The 24309-nt window shown below is 41.8% G+C and overlaps 1 protein-coding gene across 3 annotated transcripts in view; it reads right to left on the reverse strand.

Moving 5' to 3' along the window:
- Positions 1-24309, reverse strand: part of WT1 (WT1 transcription factor) — a 101522-nt gene that overhangs the window by 56978 nt on the left and 20235 nt on the right. For all 3 annotated transcript variants that reach the window (XM_077460895.1, XM_077460894.1, XM_077460893.1), the window contains exon 3: positions 19685-19787. In XM_077460895.1, coding sequence (XP_077317021.1) covers positions 19685-19787 — 103 coding nt within the window. The remainder of the gene's footprint in view (positions 1-19684; positions 19788-24309) is intronic.

Here is a 24309-nt window from a genome sequence, read left to right on the forward strand (position 1 = left end):
GACACTTTTTGGTGAGCCAGTGACACCAATACAGTTATTAGTGCTTAAAAAATGCACTGTCACTGTACTAATGACACTGGCTGGGAAGGGGTTAACATCAAGGGCGATCAAAGGGTTAAATGTGTTCCTTGGGAGTGCTTTCTAACTGTGTGTGTGGGGGTGCTTTGACTGGGGGAAGACAGAGATCCTTAAGATGCTTAGCAGAAACACAAGATCTCCATCTGACCCTCTCACAGAACAGCATTGTTTACATTGACAGACCACTGTTCTGCCTCCCCTAAGAATGATCGCAAGGTGTCGGCGAACATTGAGTCCAATCACAGCGGAAGTGGGTCACCGGCAGTTACGTGCCCCAGACCCAGTGCAGGAAATCACATCCAGGTACGTGGTTTCACGCAGGAGGGCCGCCCTTCTGCAGTATATCTGTGTGGGGTAGTCCAGAAGGAGTTAAACAGACACTGGGGATTAACTGCAATGGTTTAAAGGGAAAAAAAAAACTAGAAAATGCATTTCCTGGAGAAAATGCGTGAGAATGCTGAATAGCATCAAAACTGCCCCATCAAAACTGCCCCATCATATTGCCCCCATCAAAACTGCCCCATCATATTCCTCCATTATAAATCGGTACATGGTGTGTCTGTGCTCTCCCCCACCACCCATCACTGTGTATAAGAAGCTTTGGTAACCATGGAAGCAAAACAGAAAACAAAAGCCTGGATGCCCTAAATTTAATGAAATTTTCTGAAATGATCACTAAACTTAAACAGCTTTTTCACAAAAACTGTAAAGCATATCAAACTGAAAAGATATAGCCAGATAGCTGAATATTTTGTGAACATTTTAAAGTTTGTTTGTTGTCTGTAGGTGAAAGTATGAAGGAGCTGAAACTTTTGGTAGCGGAAGAAGATTTTAAGGATTTTAAACATGCTTTCATTGACTTAGATGTTAAAAAAAAGTGATAAAAAGCTTAATATTTTAAAAAGTATAACTGGTAGAAAAAAAAGTTGAAGAAGACCCATAATCAGCTGAAAGAGCTGAACATTTTAAAAGTTGAATGGCTTTAATAGCTGAAAGTATGCAGAAGTATGCAGAAGTTACGCAGAGCCAAAAAACATACAGAATAATAATAAAAAGATGATAATAAAAAGATGATGATGATGATTAATAAATAAAAAAACTAATAACAATAGTGGGACTGCTGAAGCAGTCCCACTAATTAAAATGTTATCTTTAGGGTGGTTGCACACTGCCTCACTACAGTTTGGCCACAGCAAGTGCCAAGGGTTTGACTACTCATATTATTTTACTATCACTTTAAGACTGGGCCTCTTTTTTAGATGTGTTGTTTACAAGTTAAAAACAGTTTTTTTGCTCGAAAATTACTTAGAACCCCCAAACATTATACATTTTTTTGTTCTAACACCCAAGAGAATAAAATGGCGGTTGTTGCAATACTTTTTGTCACACCATATTTGCGCAGCGGTCTTACAAGTGCACTTTTTTTTTAAATACACTTTTTTGAATAAAAAAATAAGACAACAGTAAAGTTAGCCCAATTTTTTTTCATATTGTGTTATGCCGAGTAAACGCTTCAAAATTGTGCCCACTCGTGGAATAGCGACAAACTTTTACCCTTAAAAATCTCCATAGGCGTTTTTAACAAAATTCTACAGGTTGCATGTTTTGTGTTACAGAGGAAGTTTAGGGGTAGAATTATTGGTCTCGCTCTACCTCACATGTGTGGTTTAAAGTGGTTGTAAACCCTTACAAACCACTTTGACCTACAGGTAAGCCTAGATTAAGGCTTACCTGTAGGTCCAAGAAATATCTCCTAAACCTACACGGTTTAGGAGATATTTGCCAAAACACAGGCACCGGCGCACAGGCGCACTGAGCTTGCTGCTGTCAACGGCGATACGCTGCAAGTGGCGGCTCCCGTGCGAATGTGTGGGAGTGACGTCATCGCGGCTTCGTCGGGAGCAGCGAGACCCACCTCCGGACTACATTTACATTTTTTTTTTCTTATTTATTTGACCTTTTATTTTTTATTTTTACACTGTTTTTAAAAAAAATAGTGTCACTTTTATTCCTATTACAAGGAATGTAAACATTGACATGACAGGACCTCTTAAATATTAAATTTGAGGTCAAAAAGACCTCAGATCTCATATTTACACTAAAATGCAAAAAAAAAAAAACATTTGTCATTTAAAAAAATAAAAAAATGAAATGGCCCTTTAAGAGTTATGGGTGGAAGTGAAGTTTTGATGTTGCTTCCACCCTGCAGTGTCATTGAGATGGGTGGGAGCCATCTTCCCCTCACTCCTCTCCGTGCACAGCCACAGGAAGGATCCGATCACCTCCGCCACTGCCGGTGGCTCTGGTAAGCGGCGGGGGGGGACCTTTCCTTCTGCCGATAAAAGTGATCTTGCTGCGAATCCGTAATGGACCGCCGGCTGAACATGGGAATACCAGGGCTGTGGCAGCTAGCTGCTGCCATAACAACGGTATCCATCCTCAAAGCAGGAACGTACATCGGCATGCGGCGGTCCGGAAGTGGTTGATGTTTGCTGATACCTTTCCAGGTGCTAATGTAGCTCTTAGAATATACAGGGGTTGGACAAAAATATGGAGACACTGCATGATTTGCACGTGTGAAAGTGACATGTTTTTGCATTGAAAGCAGAAGTGATGTAACATGGGACGGTAGGCGGCATAAACGCCAAACATACGTAGAACACTAGACACACTAAACTGGATTAATAACAGTTGCGGCCTTGTTTATTGGTTTTCACAAATATAAACAATTAATAATTTTTTGGGAACCAGTGACATTATTACATTAATCAGTGTTAAAAATGTACACTTTCACAGTACTAATGACACTGGCAGGGAAGGGGTTAACACCAGGGGAGGTCAAAGGGTTAAGTGTGTCCCTAGAGGATGCTTTCTAACTGTGTGGGGGATGGACTCACTAGATGAACACCATGATCCATGTTCCTGATTAGCAGGAACACAAGATCACTGAGTTCATCCCTGACAGAATTTGAACATCTCACAGTGTGTATTAGTAGCTGCAGAAAGCCAGTCCTTTACTATGTAAAACAAGCTGGCATGTGGGCTGGAAGGCTTTTGACCCAAACTCGAAGCTCATCCCTACTCAGGCACATTGAAGACCTAGTGCTATATGTGAAAGATGTATTAAATACAGGACAAACTTCATCCCGTATTGAATCAATATTGGATGTAGCTTTTTATTTTGACTTCCATGAGTATAGAACAGGCGGTCGTTGTTCTACAAATCAGTACCCACTACAGTCCTAAAAACATTCCTGGCTTCTGGCAATGTTCAATGTTCAAGATTCAAGATCTTTATGATCTTTATGAATGATGTCATGTCATTACTTCAACATTTGTTTCAAAGGTCTTTTCCATTCCACGTTCACTATCTACTGGGTCTTCCCTTCTCCCGTGTCCCGAAATCAACTAAGCGTCTGACCTCATACATTCTCCTAGCTGCTAGGAGAACCACCTCCCTCCAATGGTTGTCTACTGACCCCCCTACAAAACCCCAACTTTTACATATTGTGGCAGACATCCAGAGAATGGAATTCCCTACTGCTATTGTTACAGACTCTCTTATATAGTTTAATAAATGTTGGGAAACCATGCCTGGGACCAATCCGAAAATGGTGACCTTTCTCCTCCAAAAACCACCTAATGCCACCTTTCTCATTCCTTGTAACCTCCTATAATCCCCTCCCTTCCTTCCCTCCTTATCCAAATGTGTGCCTCACTCACAGCTCAGGCAGCCCACATTTTATTTTTGATATTCTGAATTGCTGATACCTTGTGCAATGGTCAGTCTTGCTCCTGTCTTAAATTGTACTAGGGGTCTATGTAGGGTTGCCACTTTTTCTTCAAGTCAAATGCGAACATGTTTTAGCGGCGCATAGCAATTTCTTCTTTTTTTTTTTTAGCATACACTATAAGCTTGTAACAGAACTTTGAGCACTCCAAAGAGAATAGTAATGCAGTGCGCATAGTGCCCTCTCACCATCCTGTTCTGAGCCACAAACTGTCTGTTATTTTTCTTTACCAACCATAAACCTGTAAGGCCTCTTTCACACAGGCTGTCCGTTTTGATGGGCTCCACTTACTCAGCAGGGATCGCTCTGCTGATCCCCACTGAACAGGCAGGTGCTCACTGTGCTGAGACAGACCTGTGAGAGCCCCGCTCTCCTCTATGGGAGATTGGATGGAAAACGGATCTGCCTGTCCGTTTTCATTCGATCCCATCTGATCAGATCCGACCACCAGATGGATGGAAAATAGTATTTCCATTTGTCTGGATTTGGCGGACCGGATTGGATACCAGCGAGTGTCAGGGGACATGTCACAGCTGACATCCATCGCTCCAGAGAGATGAATGGAGCATCCAATCAGGTCCACCTTACAAACGGACAGGCGGTTGATCAGAGAGCATGTGTGAAAGGGGCCTAAGTCTACTTTTTTTTCATCAATAGGTTTTTATTGTTTTATAATAAAGACATGAGAAAACAATGAGTACATTGTACAACATTTGCACAGTGTCGGAGACAAAATAATATACAGATACCTGTTCGTGGATTACAGATACATGTTCGTGGATCTACTAACAGAAAATTCTGTACTACAACTTATACATTAAATATAGGTTGTCATGAAATCAAATTATGTCACTCCCCCAGGAACCCCCAAATGGGATCTTTTTTGGTGCCTGGGGGAGAGCTGGGTCTGCATCGTTTGTGTAACCTATGTGAGGGCATTGGAGATTAACTTGCTGCTGAATCATGACTATATTTAATTGCAACTCAACTATATCAAAGGAACTTCGCAGCTCCAGACCACCTTTCCCATGGAGAACTAAGTTGTACTTTTGACACTCCTCTTTTGGTGAACTGCCATATCTTTATTCTGTTTTTGTTTTGTTGTATGTACAATTTTAATAAAATTATAATTATAAAAAATGTAAAAAAAATAAAAAAAGTTACTGGCACATCTGATATTCCTCTGTACAAGATCCATTGTAAAAGGTCAAAGAAAAAAAAATCCAAAAGAGATAATAGAATGGACAGCACAGAAAAAATAAAGAGGCGTGGAAAAAAAACTACCAAATCAATTAGCTTGTAGAAACCATTTTAATTAATATTTTCTTTCATTATCTCCTAGGCAAGGAAAACACTGATTCCTGGCTGCAGAGGCCCAAGGATCACACAGTAAGTTTTAGCCCATCGCTGCCATACTCCCAAGTCACAGAGGTTGTATACACACTTATACCTCCCGACTTTCTGAGATGGGAATGAGGGACACCTATCAGCAAAAGTATGCAGGCATAGGACACACCCCTTGCCACGCCCCCTTAAAGGAAAATTGTACAAAAAAAAAGATTGGTTTGACCCACAAGTGCTTTTTTTACCACTACTATTCCTTTATATTGCCTTTTGGAATTTACAAATCCAACAATTTAGAAATCAGGTGAAAGGTTTAGTGCTGGGAAACAATTTTTAAAAGATAAATAGTGCCTTTTATATATATATATATATATATATATCTATATAGATCAGACCAAAATGAGGGACAAATGAGGAGGAAAGAAGGACAGAGGGACCTTGCTCCAAATCAGGGACAGTCCCTCGAAATCAAGGACAGTTGGGAGCTATGTTCACACTGATAGCAAACATTGTACATTTATATCAATAATATGAAACAGCCATGAATCTGGTAACACACGACCAGTGTGAGTATTGGTAAGCAGAGGTGTACTTTACAAATATGAATCAAATTTCAGCTGATCAACTGCTAAAAAAAAACGTCTCCGGGTTTTTTAGAGAACAGCTTCAGTAAGTCCAGGAAAGGTGAAGGCTTTCTTAAACCTTTAAGCCCCATACACACTATCAGTTTTTCTGCTGAGTTTTTCCTTCAGGTTTACCAAAACCATGTAGTGGAAGGGCCTGCCTGATTGCATACACATTGAAACTCCTAAGGTTTGACCTCATATTATATAGTTTTGGTAAATCTGAAGGAAAAACTCATTAGAAAAACTGATGTGTGTATGGGGCTTTACAAATGTTCCAGTTCACTGATCCAATCCTGAACTGCAGATCACAGGGGTGACATACACTGGTGATTTGGTTGTAAACATACACTGTGATGGCTCTGAATCTGATAGCTCCATGTGTGGTCACCTTCATTCGTTTTCCTTCCTACCCACACTTTAAGTTCTCAATTACAAAGGTGGCAAGGAGGCGGCAAAAACAGGAGTTTGCTTTGCATTTTTTCCACTCACAGACCACTCACAGTGAATTTAATGCAGCTTGTCAAGTTTCATGGGTGTCACCTCCTGCCGAACGCCCCTAAAAGTCATCTAAAATTTAACAAATGAAACCACCAAGCTCCTCATTCACTCCCTTGTTATCTTGACTATTGAAACTCCCTTCTCATTGGCCTGCATCTCCCCTCTTCAGTCTATCATGAATGCTGCTGCCAGACTTATCTACCTTACCAACGGCTCAGGGTCTGCCAACCCTCTCCTCCAATCCCTACACTGGCTCCCAATCACCCAGCGAATTAAATTTAAAATACTAACCACAACATACAAAGCCATTCACATTCTCTGCCCCGAGCTACATCACCAACTTGTCTACAAATATCACAAAAATTGTCCCCTCCCTTCTTCTCAAGACCTCCTACTCTCAAGCTCTCTCGTCTCCTCCTCCCATGCTTGTCTCCAGGATTTCTCCAGAGCCTCTCCTATCCTCTGGAACTCGCTGCCTCCACCGGTAAAGCTATCCCCTACTCTTGCTACTTTCAGGCGATCCCTGAAAACTCATCTCTTCAGGAAAGCCTATCATGTCTCCAACTAATCTCCTACCACTTCCATCAGCTCATTCCCCACAGTTACAAACTTTTGTACCACCTGCCCCACCCTATCAGATTGTAAGCGCTTCTGAGCAGGGCCCTCTTAATCCTCTTGTATTTTATTGTATTAGAACAGTATTGTCTCTTTTTTATATTGTAAAGCACTGTGTAAACTGTTGGTGCTATATAAATCCTGTATAATAATAATAATAATAATAATAATAATAATAAATAATAAACTGCCCCCTGTCTTGATTAGTCTTTAAACAGTACCTTTGGGCATAATAAAAAATGACATATATGATGCAGTCCCTTACTAGCAAAAACACAGCTGTTCTTTGGGGATTTTTTTTGTTTATTTTTTTTTCAACCGCCCCCCAATTCCCCTTCCCTTTGACATAGTTTTATGCCTGTTGATCCTGATAATTGATCTGTTATTTTTCCACTTAACAAGCTGAGCTGTCCAACAAAATGGCATGGTTAGGATGAATCATATAACACTGCTGGTGGTAATACAATGGTCTACTTTTATTAAATAGATTTACATTTTTTTTTTTTTATAAAAAAATAATGCTGTATCTACCTAAAAGGTATTCGCTGGTATTCTGCTTCAATTTATTTGTCTATTAGCTTAAAAAAAAAAAAAAAAGTGCCCTGAACTTAACCATCCCACTCTTCCCCTCCACAGATCTGAACTTAATGAGATCTGTCACCTCTGGCCCTTGGGGATTATTTACATCCCATGTCACAAGACTCTTTCTGCTGGCAGGACCCATGCATTACACTCTCATAGATGTATATGAGGCCATCAGCCTGGGTTGGAGAGGAAGACTTGGCGTGGGAAGTAAAGATGTAAGCAATCCCCAAAAGCTATCAGTGGCGGACCAAAAAACATACATATCTACCTATATATATATATATATATATATATATATATATATATATATATATACCTACAGGGTGACACTGCTGCTACAAAATGCAGAAGAAACATTTTCACCTTGTTAAAAGAAGTGGAAATATAATGGATCTACTGGCAAGATCAACAGGTAATATAACTACACTATATTACCAAAAGTATTGTGACGTCTGCCTTTACATGCACATTAACTTTAATGGCATCCCAGTCTTAGTCTGTAGGATTCAATATTGAGTTGGCCCACTCTTTGCAGCTATAACAGCTTCCACTCTTCTGGGAAGGCTGTTCACAAGGTTTAGGAGTGTGTCTATGGGAATGTTTGACAATTCTTCCAAAAGCACATTTGTGAGGTCAGGCACTGATGTTGGACAAGGCCTGGCTTGCAGTCTATGCTCTAATTCATCTCAAAGGTGTTCTATCGGAGTGGGGTCAGGATTCTCTGCAGGCCAGTCAAACTCCTCCACCCCAAACTCACTCATCCATGTCTTTATGGACCTTGCTTTGTGCACTTTTGACAAAAATTGTGTATTTTCACTAGGTGGACTCAAAAAAAACAAACAAACGGTGTTAATTTTACTGTCAAACTGGATTATATATCTAATTTTTCAATCTTGTCCATAGTTACATTTTACTTTTGACCATAACATTAGTTTCTATATTATTGTTATTGTCATCAAATGCAGGTACCGAATAGACCATCTACCTGTATTTTTTTCAATGAATTACAATGCAACATTTCAGATGACTTTAAACATGACAATTAGTTGATTAATTATAGTTTAACTGAAGTTTACTCACAACTGACTGAAGTAGCTGACATTGATGCAGCTGTCAAAGATTTTCTGCAAGTGCCAAATAAAAATGTGACTCATCTACACTATCAGAGTACACTCATCAGCACCGCCGGCCACAGCCGACAGTGCTGATGGAGAGAAATTCTTCCAATAGGCTGGTTATCCACAAAGTCAATCAATAGATTGTGGACAACTGCCCACACATGGACCAAAATTCATCCAGTGTCTGCTGAACTGGGCGAATTTCAATCCATGTAAGACCGGCGTTAGTATAGAGCTTTTTGGAGATTTTGGCCCACCTCACTTCACTTCACCATTAACTGTTGGGTTATACTATCTTATTGCTCCCCAAACCCTACTCCATAGAAGCTATTGTTTCCATGCACTGCACTGATGATGGCCAACAAGCTTGAAACAGAAGTGCGCAGTTAGGAATAAATGGCTCTAAAATATTAGGGCTTTTTCTGTACCACAAACCAGTGGTATGGAACATATAGCTGGCTAGTTCAGTGTATTCTTGTTCAGTGTATTCTTGTTCAGTGTGTTCAAGGTATTTTTGGTTTCCTTTTGGCTGTCAGGTTATGCTTTATAGAAACATTTACTGAAACACTAATGTGATGCTTTTAAAGCGTAATCTAAAGGGATGCCTGTTCTGCATTATTTCATATAATATTATGATATTAATATGAATGTTCGGAACATCCAATTTTCATTAAAGCGGAGGTCCACCCTAAAATGGACCTCCGCTCATCGGAATCCCCCCCCCTCCGGCGCCACAATTGGCACCTTTCAGGGGGGAGGGGGGTGCAGTTACCTGGATAATCCAGGTAACTGCACCCACTTCCGGGATAGCTGTCTGCGGAAAGGGGCGTAGATTACGCCCCTTTCCGCAACTGCCCGCCCCTTTGCGCAAGTGCCCCGCTGCCTGCTGGGAAACACACAGTTCCCAGAGGCAGCGGGGACCGTCCGGATTGCGCCGCGCGGCTCGCGCATGCGCAGTAGGGAACCGGGAAATGAAGCCGAAAGGCTCCATTTCCTGATTCCCATACCCAAGATGGTGGCGGCAGGACCCGACAGACGACCTAGCGATCGGCTTCGGGTGCCGACATCGCGGGCGCGCTGGACAGGTAAGTGTCACTATTTTAAAAGTCAGCAGCTGCAGTGTTTGTAGCTGCTGGCTTTTAAAAAAAAAAAAAAACGCGGAGTCCCGGTGGACTCCCGCTTTAAGTCTTTCTCAACCTTTTTAACATGGAGAAACTTTTTTTACAAGGGAACCACTGCAAATAATTATTATCTCTACAGCTCACAGTACATTAGTAGTTATGGTCAGTGTGAAGCATACTTCTTACATTTGTGGTCATTGGGAAGATCCCCCCCTCCCCTTACAGAGAGCTAAAAAGTTCATTGATGTCACTGGTTACTCGTCTGAGTGGCAGAAATTGCATAAGCCATCCATAGAAGGGACTGGACAATATTTTAACCATCTATGGGCAGGCCAAATGTACCCAAGTTGATCAATCAATCGACTTGGGTACAACCAGCATGCTGGATTTTTGGAATGTGATTATTCTCCCGGTAAATGTTGCAGGAAAAAAAACTGCACCTATAGCCTGCCTTATTGCTCAAGGAACCCCAAGCAATGCCTGGAGGAACCCTAGGGTTCCATGGACCCTGATTGAGAAATCTTGATAAAGAGCAAGGTACATTAGAACATACAGCGTCACAGTGAAGTTTTGATTTTCTTAGCAAAGCTGCAATTTTAGTATAACTCAGTTCCTATCTACTGGTATTTTAGATATGGATGATTTCAAGGGTTCTTGTGAAGTAATAAGGACATATAAAGCCATTTGGGGGAAAAGGGTGAGGCATCGGATCCTAGATAGGAAATAGCTAGGACCAGGGTGCGTTGAGCTTTGGGTAGGAAGCTAACATATATTGAAGTTTCTACAAGAACATTCCTATAAGCCCTTGTACACACGGTCGGAGATTCCGACCGGAATGTTTCCTATCGGACCGTTTTGTCGGATATTCCGACTGTGTGTGGTCTGCATCGGACTGTTTCCGTTGGAATATCCGACGGACCAACTTTTCCAACTTGCCGGTGAGTGATCATGTGTAGCCTACTCCGACGGACAAAGTGCCACGCATGCTCAGATCAAATTCCTAGACCAAAGCTATTGGCTACTAGCCTGAATGTAGTCCCGTCGTAACGAAATAACGCCATCACGTTATGTACAATCGGATTTTCCGACAACTTAGTCCGAATGTGTGTATGCAACATCACTTCCTGGACCTCTTCCGGAATTAATCCGTCGGAATTACTCTGATGGATTTGGTTGTCGGAATCTCCGACCGTGTGTACAAGGGCTAAGAATTGTAGAGACAAATAATGGAGAGTTCAAAATGAGAGTCTAAATATAAGTGTTTTATATATACATATATATATATATATATATATATATATATATATATATATATATATATATATATATATATATATATATATATAAAAATATATATATATATATATAATCAGATATCAGATAATTATTGTCCACACTGTTGTAGTATTGATCTCTTTTTGAACAGAACTTTGAGAGTGGCCTCTCAATCCCCATGGTACATACAACTGCTTGACATTGACCCAGTTAGTTAATGAATGTCAGTTACCGGATCTCCTTTTTGTTCTTGTTTTCCTATGTCACTATAATGTGCAGAATTTCCATTCAGCTTCTGCTAAAAATAATCCAGTACCAAACCAGTGCAGCTAAATTTTGCCTCTACCATTATGTGTATGGAAAGATGACGCTGGATTAATGTTCTTTGGAGTCAAATGAAAGGAAATCTAGATTTAGAGAAAAGTGGGAACTTTAAAGGAACTCAGTAGTAGATCATCCTGAGTTTGTTTTGGCCTGCAGAGTAAGTTCTTGACCCCCGCAGTGGAGAGAGCTTTAATCTGTTCCTTAACTCCTCCACTCTGCAGACCTGGAAGGGAAGGAGTCATGTTCTAGGGATAGCTTTTTTGCTGCCAGGGGGGCTTTCTAGGGGTTGGGTTCAACAGATGCAAACCAAGCATGCAGATAGACAAATACTTGGCAAACAAACTTAATTAAAATATTATAAAATATGTCTGTATTTATAATTGTAACATTTATTGGTTACACTTGATGGAATTGTATCTTTTTGTAACCTTACTAACTTTATACACTGTGTGGACCTCTCATACGTGTATTTTTCTTAGGGAGAGTAATTTAAATTCCATGGGCATAGGTTACAGAGGATTCCAGTTCAAATAATCATTTGCTTGTCATTTTTGTTCAATAAATGTCCTATGCCCACCAGCCTGTCCCATGAGAAGTTCACGGGTTACCTATTTTATGCTCTGGATGTGTATGTGTGTTACCTCTGATTCCGATCACATCTTACCAGTGTCTACCTACCTTATTTGTTACAGATAAACGCTCACTTATAACCATTATTACTAGCCTCAATGGACCAGTGCCACTGGACCCAATAACTGAACCCTCTATGGAGATCCCCCGATTATCAGAAGATAAGATAAGATAGGGTCCACCTCCATCTTGACGTCTTGGTGTGTTCCCTGGTAGAGAATATGGGCTTGTTGTTTTGGGGCTGTGTAAAGGTAGACAACATGTGTACCCATGGTATATTGACTAGGAACACCACCAACTGGGCAATTGTATATTAGGATTGCACTGATGGAACCCACGTATGTAGAATCTGTACATTTTCCCAGGATAAGCCTTTGCTAGGCAGCCCAATGGCCAACTGAAGGGGCTTGCACAGCAGGCAGACTATGCTGCTGCTGCTAACTGCAAGGCAGCTGCTAGAAGTAAGAAACTTAGAGACAGATTAATAATAGATTCACAAAAAAAAAAAAAAAAAAGTTTGCTTAAAGGTGTATTATTAAGGCAAAATATTTATTATACCCTATATTACCAAAAGTATTGGGACGCCTGCCTTTACATGCACATGAACATTAATGGCCTTTCCAGTCTTAGTCCATAGGGTTCAATGTTGAGTTGGCCCACCCTTTGCAGCTATATCAGCTTCAGCTCTTCTGGGAAGGCTGTCCACAAGGTTTAGGAGTGTGACTATGGGAATGTTTGACCATTCTCCCAGAAGCGCATTTGTGAGGTCATGCACTGATGTGGATGAGAAGGCCTGGTTCACAGTCCCCGCTCTAATTCATCCCAAAGGTGTTCTATCAGGTTGAGGTCTCTGTGAAGGCCAGTCAAGTTCCTCCACCAAACTCGCTCATCCATGTCTTTGTGGACCTTGTTTGTGCACTGGTGCTCAGTCATGTTGGAACAGGAAGGGGCAAAGTTGAGAGCATGAAATTGTCCAAAATGTCTTGCTATGCTGATACCTTAAGAATTCCCTTCACTGGAACTAAGGCGCCAAGCTCAAACCCTGAAAAATTACCCCACACCTTAATCTCCCCTCCACCAAATGATTTGGACCAGTGCACAAAGCAATGTCCATAAAGACATGGATGAGCAAGTTTAGGGTGGAGGAACTTGACTGGCCTTTACAGTCCGCAACCCAATAGATCACCTTTGGTATATATTAAGAGTGGAGACTGTGAGCCAGGCCTTCTTGTTCAACATCCGTGCCTGACCTCACAAATGTGTTTCAGGAAGAATGTTCAAACATTCCCATAGACACACTCCTAAACCTTGTGGACAGCCTTCCCAGAAGAGTTGAAGCTGTTATAGCTGCAAAGAGTGGGCCAACTCAATATTGAACCCTATGGACTAAGGCTGGGATGCCATTAAAGTTCATGTGTGTGTAAAGACAGGCGTCCCAATACTTATATATATATTATATTGTGTTTTCTTGTAACCCAGATGAAGCGCGATTTTTTCTGACACCCAAAATCTATTGCCAGTTTTTTTTACTATAAACCAATAACTGAATATAAACTCTTTTATCACTTGGTCTGTGGCTTCTTCCATTGGTGAATGTATTTTTTCTGATCATCAAAATTTCTTCTACCTGCTGATAATCCCGCCCCCCCCCACGCCAAATGATTTGGACCAGTGCAAAAAGCAAAGTCTATAAAGCTCCTGAGGCAAAGATTTGCACTGATTACTGCACAGATCTGGAAGAAATACACAAAGCACACCTAGATTCAATGAAGAATACTCATATATTATATCTTATATTTAGACCCCTTTCACACCAAGCCACCTAGGGAGTCAGCGGTGAACCGGCGCTATTTTTAGCGTCGCTTTTTAGCGTTGCTTTACCGTCGTCTTTGCTCCGTTTTACCGTCATTTTAGCTGCGCTATTCGGCTGCTGGTGGGGCGTATCTAACCCCCCGCTAGCAGAAAAAAAGGGTTTAAATCTGCCCGCAAAACGCCACCTGAACGGCGTTTTGCCAGTGGTATCACAGCGCTGCTCCATTGATTTCAATGGGGAGCAGCGGTGGAGTAGTGGTGAGTTCACCGCTCCTTCACCGCTCCAAAGACGCTGCTCTCAGGACTTTTTGTGACGCCCTTCCAGCGCACCGATCCAGTGTGGAGTGAATGGACCCGCTTTTTTCAGGCGCTATGCAGGCGCTATTTTTACCTATGTAGCGCCTGAAAAACGCCCGCAGTGTGAAAGGGGTCTTAGACAATGTTTGCTTGTCCCATAGTTCAGCTTTGATATTTATAGCTTGACAGCGATCAGTTCACCATTCTTGTTTTCTTAAAATTTCTCTGTCTTGTTTCACAACTATTTCAAACAGCAAAATACAGGATTTGTTTGACATCTTATTTCCGGAACATCTGTGTTTGTGAAGGGAGCCATGCTCCTGCAAGAAATGCATCATTGATGAGAAATATATTGTTTTGGTGCTACTTTTAACAATTCGGGACAGTGAGGTCGCTCAGGAGGTCTCTCCCGAAAACTCAGCCACTAATCCCAATTTCTGAGAGTCTTCCAGAGGTTACACTAAGTTTCATGTTACACTGACCAGACCTGACCTCAGCTTGCCTTAACCATCTCCCCTGACGTCATATATCACAGAGCAGGGAAAGTGTAAGGGGTGACCTCTGGCCAGGAAGGGGCAGAGCAGTATTTACTGGACGTGGTGTCATATCCAACTCATAGTTCCCTATTGGCTGCACAGGGCTTTGTGTACCAGTCTCCAGACAGGCCTTATCAGGGTGATACAGGACCGCATCCAAGTTCACCGAGAGTTGAGAAATGATTTCCTAGTCACTGCCGAAACATGTTATGAAAAGGGAATATGATACTTTAAGTGTGCCCCAGACTTTCCCTAAGCCTTGTCAGTTGCTGCTAAGAAAAACTGGAAATCTTATAGTAGATTTTTTAAGGGTGAAACTATAAATTACAGAGTTCCTCGCTGAAGGTTCTTCTGACCCTTCAAGGATCGTTGCTTTATATGGAAGCCCGCCACCAAGATCTATACTGTTATACAGTATATCTACACTTACCTGACACTTTATTAGGTACTCCTGTTCAATTGCTTGGTAACACAAATTGCTAATCAGCCAATCACATGGCAGCAACTCAATGCTCAAGACATGGTGAAGACGCCTTGCTGAAGTTCAAGCTGAGCGTCAGAGTGGGGAAGAAAGGGGATTTAAAGTGGATGTAAAATCTATTCATTAAATCTGACTTGGCCACATACAGTATATCTGTAGTGTTTACCTATTTCTCTCCAAAGTCCTCTGTCTTTCTGCTGCTCCGTTCCTCTATATCAGCATGATAACTTCTGACAAGTTCTCTGACACAGGAGATAAAAGCAGCTGGAAATTTGTGTTGGGGAGGGAAAGTAGAGACAGATAAGCAGAGAGCTGGTCTATTCACAGCACAGCTTTTCAATTTTCTTCATTCCTCTTGGTGATGTCAGAGATCAGAGAAGAATGGGCAGGCTGGTTCGAGATGATAGAAAGGCAACAGTAACTCAAATAACCACTCGTTACAACCAAGGTATGCAGAATACCATCTCTGAAAGCACAACACATCGAACCTTGAAGCAGATCAGCTACAGCAGCAGCAGCAGGTGCCACTCCTGTCAGCTAAGAACAGGGAACTGAGGCTTCAATTTGCACAGGCTCGCCAAAATTGGACAGTAGAAGATTGGAAAAACATTGCCTGGTCCTGTAGCTGCAGGCATTACCCCGATACAACCCCTTCAAGCCAAGGCCGCATTTTTGCATATGGTTGGCATAAAGGGGTTTAAAAAGTCACTGGCAATAGTACTCTATTGGATCTTTTTTGCATCTATCAGGGGTCCATCGCATCAGGTGAGGAGACACCCGATTGGGCAGGGGGGTGACACTGTTTGGTGGCAGTCCATGGTGGGCAATTTCTGATACTGTGGAAGGTTTACCTTGGCACATGAACTGTGGTGATGTTTTTTTTCTGGACACTTAGGGGTTGATTTACTAAAGGCTGTGCAAAGTGCAGTTGCTCCAGAGTTTAGTAAATGAGATAAAATTTCACTTTGCAAAGAATACCCAATCACATGCAAGGAAAAAAAATGCATTTTGCTTGCACATGATTGGATGATGGAAGTCAGCAGAGCTTCTGCTCATTTACTAAGCTCTGTAGCAACTGCAGTTTGCAAAGTGAACAGTATACACTATATTGTCAGAAGTATTGGGATGCCTGCCTTTACACACTCAACTATTCTGGGAAAGCTGTCCACAAGGTTTAGGATTGTGTCTATGGGAATGTTTGTCTATTCATCCAAAAGTGCATTTGTGAGGTCAGGCACTGATGTTGGACAAGAAGGCCTGGCTCACAGTCTGAGCTCTAATTCATCCCAAAGATGTTCTATTGGGTTGAGGTTAGGAGTCTGTGCAGGCCAGTCAAGTTCCTCGACCCCAAGCTCACTTGTCCATGTCTTTATGGACCTTGCTTTGTGCGATGTTGTGCAGTCATGTTGGAACAGGAAGGGGCTATCCCCAAACTGCTCCCACAAAGTTGGGAGCATGAAATTGTCCAAAATGTCTAGGTATGCTGATGCCTCAAGTGTTCCCTTCACTGGAACTAAGGAACCAAGCCCAACCCCTGAAAAACAACCCCACACCATAATCCTCCCTCCACCAAATGATTTAGACACATGCACAAAGCAAGGTCCTTAAAGTGGTTGTAAACCCGTACAAACAACTTTGACCTACAGGTAAGCCTAGATTAAGGCTTACCTGTAGGTCCAAGAAATATCTCCTAAACCTACACGGTTTAGGATATACTTGCTGAAAGACAGGCACCGCTGTCTATGGCGCATGCTCCGTAGATAGCGGCGCGCAGGCGCACTGAGCACGCCGCGGTCAACGGCAATATGCCGCGAGTGGCGGCTCCCATGCGCATGCGTGGGAGTGACATCATCGGGGCTTCGCCGAATGACAGCGGCGGAGCAGCGAGACCCACCGAGAAGATGGATGCGCCGGGCTACAGGGGACAGCGGTGACTTTGCTGGCTCCTATGTCAGGTAAGTGACACATAATGGACTACTATGCGATGCATAGTAGTCCATTATGCTTTACCTTTGCAGGGAATGAAAGAGGAAGTAAACTCATCAGGGTTTACTTCCTTTTTAAAGACATAGATGAACAAGTTTGGGGTGGAGGAACTTGACTGTACTGTACAGAGTCCTGACCTCAACCCGATAGAACAGTGGGCCCCCTTCCTCCTGCTACCTTGGGCCTCCCCCCACAGTGGAGGAACGCTAGGGCCGGGTCACAAGTGCTGGTAGTCTAGCCACTGCTTAAAGGTATTTCAGAAGTACTTTTCCATATTTTTTATTTCTGCAGCTTTTATTAAAATAATACCCTTGGATCTTGCTATGAAGATCCTGTTTTAGGTACTTCCTGTTACAAGATGACAAAGCACTCTCCCTTTCTCCAAATTGTTCTCATGCTTCTGATGAAAACTACAGGTGATCTTTTGAACCCACATAATGCAGGCATGGTCCACTGTTGTCACCAACAGGAAATCTGCACTGAGAAATGACATGTCGCCAATGTTGGGGTACATGTAGAAAGGTGTAGCAGCTCAGCAGCACAGAGATGTGACAAAGGTGTGTTTAGCATTTCTGCTTTGCCCCAATGCCACAATAATGTCGGCATTAAGTTTGCATTTAGCCCCTTTGTTTGCATGGGTCTTCTCCAAATTTAGATAGGAGATAATTAACCTACCAACATGTCTTTGCTGGTAGGTTAATGCATTCTATGCATTAAGATGAAAAACCTTCTTTACTGCAGCAGCTCCCCCGAGCCCCCCTTATACTTACCTGAGCCCCATAATTCCAGCGGCGGGGAACGAGCACACCATCTCTGGCCAGTGTCTCATGTCCTGATTGGATAGATTGATAGCAGCACAGCCATTGGCTCCTGCTGCTGTCAATCAAATCCAATGACGTGGGCTCCAGGGGGCGGGGGCGGGGCAGAGTCCTGCTGTCTATATCAACAGACACAGCAGCAGGACACGGGAGCGTGCCCGCGTGGGTTTCCCGTAGAAGAGCGCTTCTCTGATGGAAACTCGAGAAGAGGAGGAGCCAGAAGCATTATGGAGGGACCCCAAAAGAGGAGGTTCGGGGCCACTCTGTGCAAAACCAACTGCACAGAGGAGGTAAGTATGACGTTTGTTTTTTTTTTGTTGTTTTTTTTTTGTTGTTTTTTTTTTTACTGAACCTTTACAACCCCTTTAAATCACATTGCTAATTTCGTACTTGTTTTTAGTCTAAATACAGAAATTTGCACTTAAATCTGTAATTTTGGAAATGCCAGTAAAAACTTGTCTGTGCCAGTAAATTTTGGGTGTTGTGTAAGTAAATTTCAATCTGGTAGATTGGCAACACTGCCAGCATGTTTAGTGTGGTAAGTCAGCTGTGACTCCTTGCAGCGTAGCAGCCAGCTTCCTACTGCACATGCTATCATTTTGAGACCCTTGACGTGTCCCAGAAGGCTGCGGGCAAAGAGGGGATCAAAAGTGGGAGCAGGTACTTGTCAAAATCAGATATCTACCCCAACCCCCCCCCCCCCTCCCCCCCATAAAAATATAAAGTGCCAAAAGTTGAAGAGGAGGGGGTAGGAGACAGAAAAGTGGAACTTGCCTTGTTGGGTGAAGTTCCGCTTTAAAGTGGAAGTAAATATAATAAGGTTTGCCCGTAGGTTCAGTGAATACATCCTAAACCTGCACGGTTTAGGAGATATTCCCACTGCATGCAGCTGGTGACGTCACCGGCGCATGCACTCAGAAGGGACAGTATACCAGTGCCATCCCTTCAGAGCCCCCTGCCGTGGTCCGTGACTCCCAAGCGCATGTGGGAGAATAACGTCATTGCAGGTAATCAGACGACCAGAGGATGCGAACCTAGAAGGAAGACCGGGTGAAGATGGAAGCGCATGTTAGCAGTGACAGCGCGGTGCTGGAGGGCTACGTTCTAAGGTAAGTATTTCATAATGTGCTAGTATGCAATGTATACTACCACATTGTGCCTTTACCTTGCAGGGTTAAAAAACTAAAAACAGTTGGTGCTGTTTACTAATGATTTAAGCGCATCAGACATGGTACCCAAAGAGCTGACCCATAGAATTGATGAGAGCCACATACAAATGAATGTATATATATATATATATATATATATATATATATATATATATATAATTATTCATAATACGTGGTGCTTTAGCAAACCAAATGACATTTAGTTAGAGTCTACACCAACTTTATTTTCCAGTGAACGCCTTAGAGAACCTATATTTTGTTTTAAAGGAGTATTTATATAGTGCCAATAAATGTACATATCGTACATTCACAGCAGTCTCTGCCCTCAAATCTAAGGTCCCTAACTCACATTCATACCTATACATACTAGGGCCAATTAAAGCAGAAGCCAAGAAACCCACAAGCTTGTGTGTGAAGTTTGGGAGAGAACCTATACAAGCATAGGAAGAACATGTATACCCATGGGATAATGTTTTGGTTGGGATTTGAACCAACAACCCAATTTCTACCAGGTAGAGGTGCTAACTGCTAAACTGAACTACAGATTAATCAACCCATGTGATGGCTATGTAGGACATACCTGTTATATGGAGATCTCAGTAGGAGGGCTTGGCTGCCGGTACAGCTGTCAGTAGGGGTGTGACAGCCGTAGACTGGTGGAGGTACAGAATACTGCTGGTCTCCTGTAGGGAAATGATATGTAGTTAGTAAACCATCAGTGATCACTCACCATCCACATCCATTACTCCTCCTGTCTACTACATACATTCCACAAGCAGATCACAGCCTGGGGACTGCACCGCTTGTTGCTGATTTATGGTCTGCACTTCCCTATACATGACCAGTATAAATGAGATCTCAGCATTCAGACAGTGCAGTCTGCATCTAATCAATGGGAACTCTCAAAGCTTTTTGTATTGACAGAAAATGTAATCTGCTCTATAACACCGAGACTGAAAAAAAAAAATATAATAATGAAAAATGAATATAATAAATAGAAATGAAAAAAAACAAGATTTTTAAAAAAAATATAATTGGTTGATTAAACTGAAAGCAGCATCCTCCAATTAAATACACTAATTTAGTAAATCAACGAATCAACAAGTATGTATATAAAATACCTCCACCTCCTTGGCTGAAAACGGTAGGAGGGTTTAGTTCTGCTTTAAGTTCCTAGTAACATTTTGTGGGTGTATAAGTGAAGGTTTAACCCCTTTTTTTTTTTTTTTTTAAATCTTGTTCTTTTATTTCTATTTATTATTTCCATTTTTTCTTTTTATTATATTATTTTTTTCACTTCCCTTAAGTCTTCATTCTCACCTATGAATTTTGCCTATGACCGTTTCCACAGTGCATTTTGCTGTGCTTTCCGTGTTTTCGAACACGCAATTTTTTGCGTTTTTTTATGCGTTTTGCATTTTGTGATTCTTTTTTTCTTTCTTTTTTTTGCCCAATTTGTTGTTGGGCAAAATAAATTTGCTAAAAATGCACTAAATGCTTTTTTGCAGCATCTCCAGCAAAGAAAGCATCATTTCGCTTTTAAAAAAAAAGTCCCTGGCCCTTTGAAAAAACGAAGAGGCACAAAAATGCATTGATGTGAATGTTAAAAAACATGTCCTGCATTTCTGCAAAAAGAATGAAAAAACGCATTGCTGTGAATGGAGCCCTAAAGGTGCATATTTATAAAGCAGTGAATGTTACATTCATGGCTTTAAAAAAAATACACTTTTAAGTGTCTTTCTCAACACAGCATCCTTTATATTCACCTGCAGTGAAGTGAATCAGTGAATGTTTAGTGAATGCCATGTTCACTGCTTTATAAGCATACCCCTAAAGCTGGCCATGCATGACTTCAATTTCCATCAATTGCTGCAGAATCGGCTGCAATTTGAGTCGTAAGTTGGCACCAACGTGTAGGAGGGGCTTTGCTACTGGCTAATAATTGTGCCAAGAGCACAAGTCCTTGCCCCTCTCCTGTCTTTGTTAGAACACTGTACCTCCGGTTAAGCCTGATCCCTCAACTATCTAGAGCCCTACTCTCTTCCTGGGGCCTCCACATGACATTCCCAGCCAGTGTCCTTTATATCCCAAGGAAGGAATGTCCACATATGAATTGGGTTGGTGCACATTACTGATGGTACTCAGGTAATGGCATAACAGTCACATCACATCAACATACATATTCATAGTCAATCACATTTAGTGGACGGTCAGCAGCAGTCACATGTGAAAGCATACTGTATGCAGCACTTGGAGCAGCCATCTCCCTCAAACAGTCTCTCCTGTCACCTGGAGTCATTAGTACTCACAGGACTGGGTTCTCTGTAGGTACCTCCTCCATAGGTACACATCTTACGGGAGCCCTCAGGGAACTCTTGGCCTAGCCTGAAAAGGCCTTTTGCATCATGCCCTAGCCTCCACCTCCATAAGGGTCAGGAAGTCTACAGCCAACTCTCCTTGGTGCAGGTCTACTCTTCCCTGGCCTCCAGGCCTGTCCAGGGCCTCCACAAGGTGGTTACGTCTGTACTAGTGTGGGGTGTTTGGCTCCCATGTCCCAACTGCCTAGGGCTCCTCCCAACCTGGCTTATATGTGGATGCTGATTCATCCACTACATCACTAGCCAGTGCTGGGACAAGGGCACCCTGTGCCCAGGGCACATATGCCAAACTGCCCAGCCTTGTAACAAAAGGAAGGCACTGCCATCCCTGTAGTAAACCGTAGCGCCCAGCACAGTTTCCCCTCCCACCCACCCCTTGTCCCGGCCCTGGGCCTAAAAACTGATGACGCTGTCTGCTGCAACCAGACACCATTCTGGCACAGAGCACCTAGTGGCAGACTAGCTAGCTTCACCTACCTACAAACTGGCTTGCCAAACTTAGAAGAAACCAGGCAGAGAATTGTCAGCTGAACAGTGAATGTATCCTATCAGATGCATTCACTGTATAAGTGTTCAGGCAGCCTTGGGTGCTGCAGCATTTTCATTACAAAGGCCAACAATGAAAATTCCTCCATCTATGCTGCTTAGTGTGATGGCCATATGTAACTTTTTTTTTTTTTCCAATCATCAACCTGATCGGAAAAAAAAAAGAAGATGAACAGATTCCTCCATCAACACAAGCGAAGTACATTGCTTTCTGACAGCGAGACTCTAATTAACATCGTTGTCTCTGATCGAGAAAAGTTTTTCAACATTTTTGTTGAAAAACTTGATCTAAATCAAAAGTTTATCTAACCATTGAGCTCTGTTGAATGGGGTAGCCATACATGGATCGAAATTTGGCTACTATCTGCTGAACAGGTGGAATTTCAATCCATCTATGGCTTTAGACTATCGGAGTTAAACATTCTTTTTTTTTAGTAGTCTGACTGTCATGTTGATCCACCAGCTTTAAGACTTTGTTCTCACTAGTGCAATTTCAGATGCGACTTGAGTCCAACAGAATCACGTGAGAATGGACATCACATTGTTTTCAAAGGTGCCCATTTGAATGCAACACTCAATTTTGGAAAAAGTTCTATTACTACCTTGGTGCTATTCCAGTGCGATTTTTGGCTCCATAGGATATGCAAACCACTTTAAAGTAGCATCCAAGTTGCACTACATAACCGCTCTCAAAAAAATCGTATCACATCAGCATAAACTGGGCCTAATAGTTAGTCATAGACCTGGAACAAATATACAGATCAGGAGTTCAGAGTTCTCTCTGAATTCAATGGCTACATGCATGTTCCAGAACAGTTGATTTACCAAAGGAAAATAGACTGTGCACTTTGCAAAGTGCAGCTGCACGCTCCATGTGCAGTTGCTCCAGAGTTTAGTAAATTAGGTAAATCTTCACTTTGCAAAAAGTACCCAATCACATGCAAGGGAAATTAAAAAAGCAACATTTTTGCTTGCACATGATTGGATGAAGAAAGTCAGCAGAGTTTCTGCTCATTTACCAAGCGAGCAATTGCACTTTGCAAAGTGCACAGTCTATTTGCCTTTAGTAAATCAACCCCAGAGTGTTGAAACTAATATAACAGCAGAACAGATAGACAGCTAACATTTTCCAAAGGAAACTAACGAAAAAAAAAAAACATTCACGTGAGAAAAAAGTAAAAAGTGAAAATAATAAATAGAAATTAAAATAATAAATAGAAATGAAAAAAAAACAAGATTTTTTCCAAAAACATGATTGGTTGATTAAACTGAAAGCAGCATCATCCAATTTATTATGCTAATTTATCAACGAATCTGCAAGTATGTATGTAAAATACTTCCACTTCCTTGGCTGAAAACGGTAGAAGTCCCTAGTAACATTTTCTGGGTGCATAAATGCAGATTTAACAAACAATAATTACTCAAGAGATGTACATATTTGTAAAATCTTGTAAAAATATGTTTACATGTTTTAAGTAGCTGTGTCATCTGACAGCAGTGACATACATACACAATTACATACACAGTTAGTCTGGTTGAAAAAAATACACAAGTCCATCCAGTTCAACTCACAGAGAAAAAAAAACACAAACAAATTGAAGACCTCCATATACACTGTGACTATCCTATACACACAGTTGATCCAGAGGACGGGAAAAAAAAAAAAAACAGTATAGCATGATTTTATTTGGTCCAGTAAAGGGAAAAAAAAATCCTGATCCCACAGAAGGCAATCGGACATTCCCTGAACTAACGTTACCTATAAATGTTAGTATCCAGTTATAATATGTACATTTAGGCTGGATTAACACCTATGCATTTTTTGTGCTTTTTGCATTTTGTAGATTTGCACTACAGAATGTATTCCATAGGAAACCATGGTAAATGGTCTGTCGTGCAAATCTGCAAAATGCAAAAAGCACTAAAAATGTATAGGTGTGAATCCAGCCTTAGGAAAGAATCCAGGCCTTCATTTTAAAACAGCTGGCCAGAACCACCTCTTGAGGGAGTCTACAATGGCAGGGCCATGCAAATGCCCTGTACACACGATAGGATTTTCCGACAACAAATGTTGGATGTGAGCTTGTTGTCAGAAAGTCCGACCGTGTGTATGCTCCATAGAACATTTGTTGTTGGAATTTCTGCAGAGCAGGTTCTCAAATTTTCCGACAACAAGAGTTGTTGTTGGAAATTCCGAGCGTGTGTACACAATTCCGATGCACAAAAATCCATGCATGCTCGGAATCAAGCAGAAGAGCCGCACTGGCTATTGAACTTAATT

The sequence above is a fragment of the Lithobates pipiens genome, unplaced genomic scaffold, assembly GCF_037356315.1.
Source record: "Lithobates pipiens isolate NorthernLeopardFrog02 unplaced genomic scaffold, aLitPip1_a1.2 Scaffold_10, whole genome shotgun sequence".
NCBI lineage: Eukaryota > Metazoa > Chordata > Amphibia > Anura > Ranidae > Lithobates > Lithobates pipiens.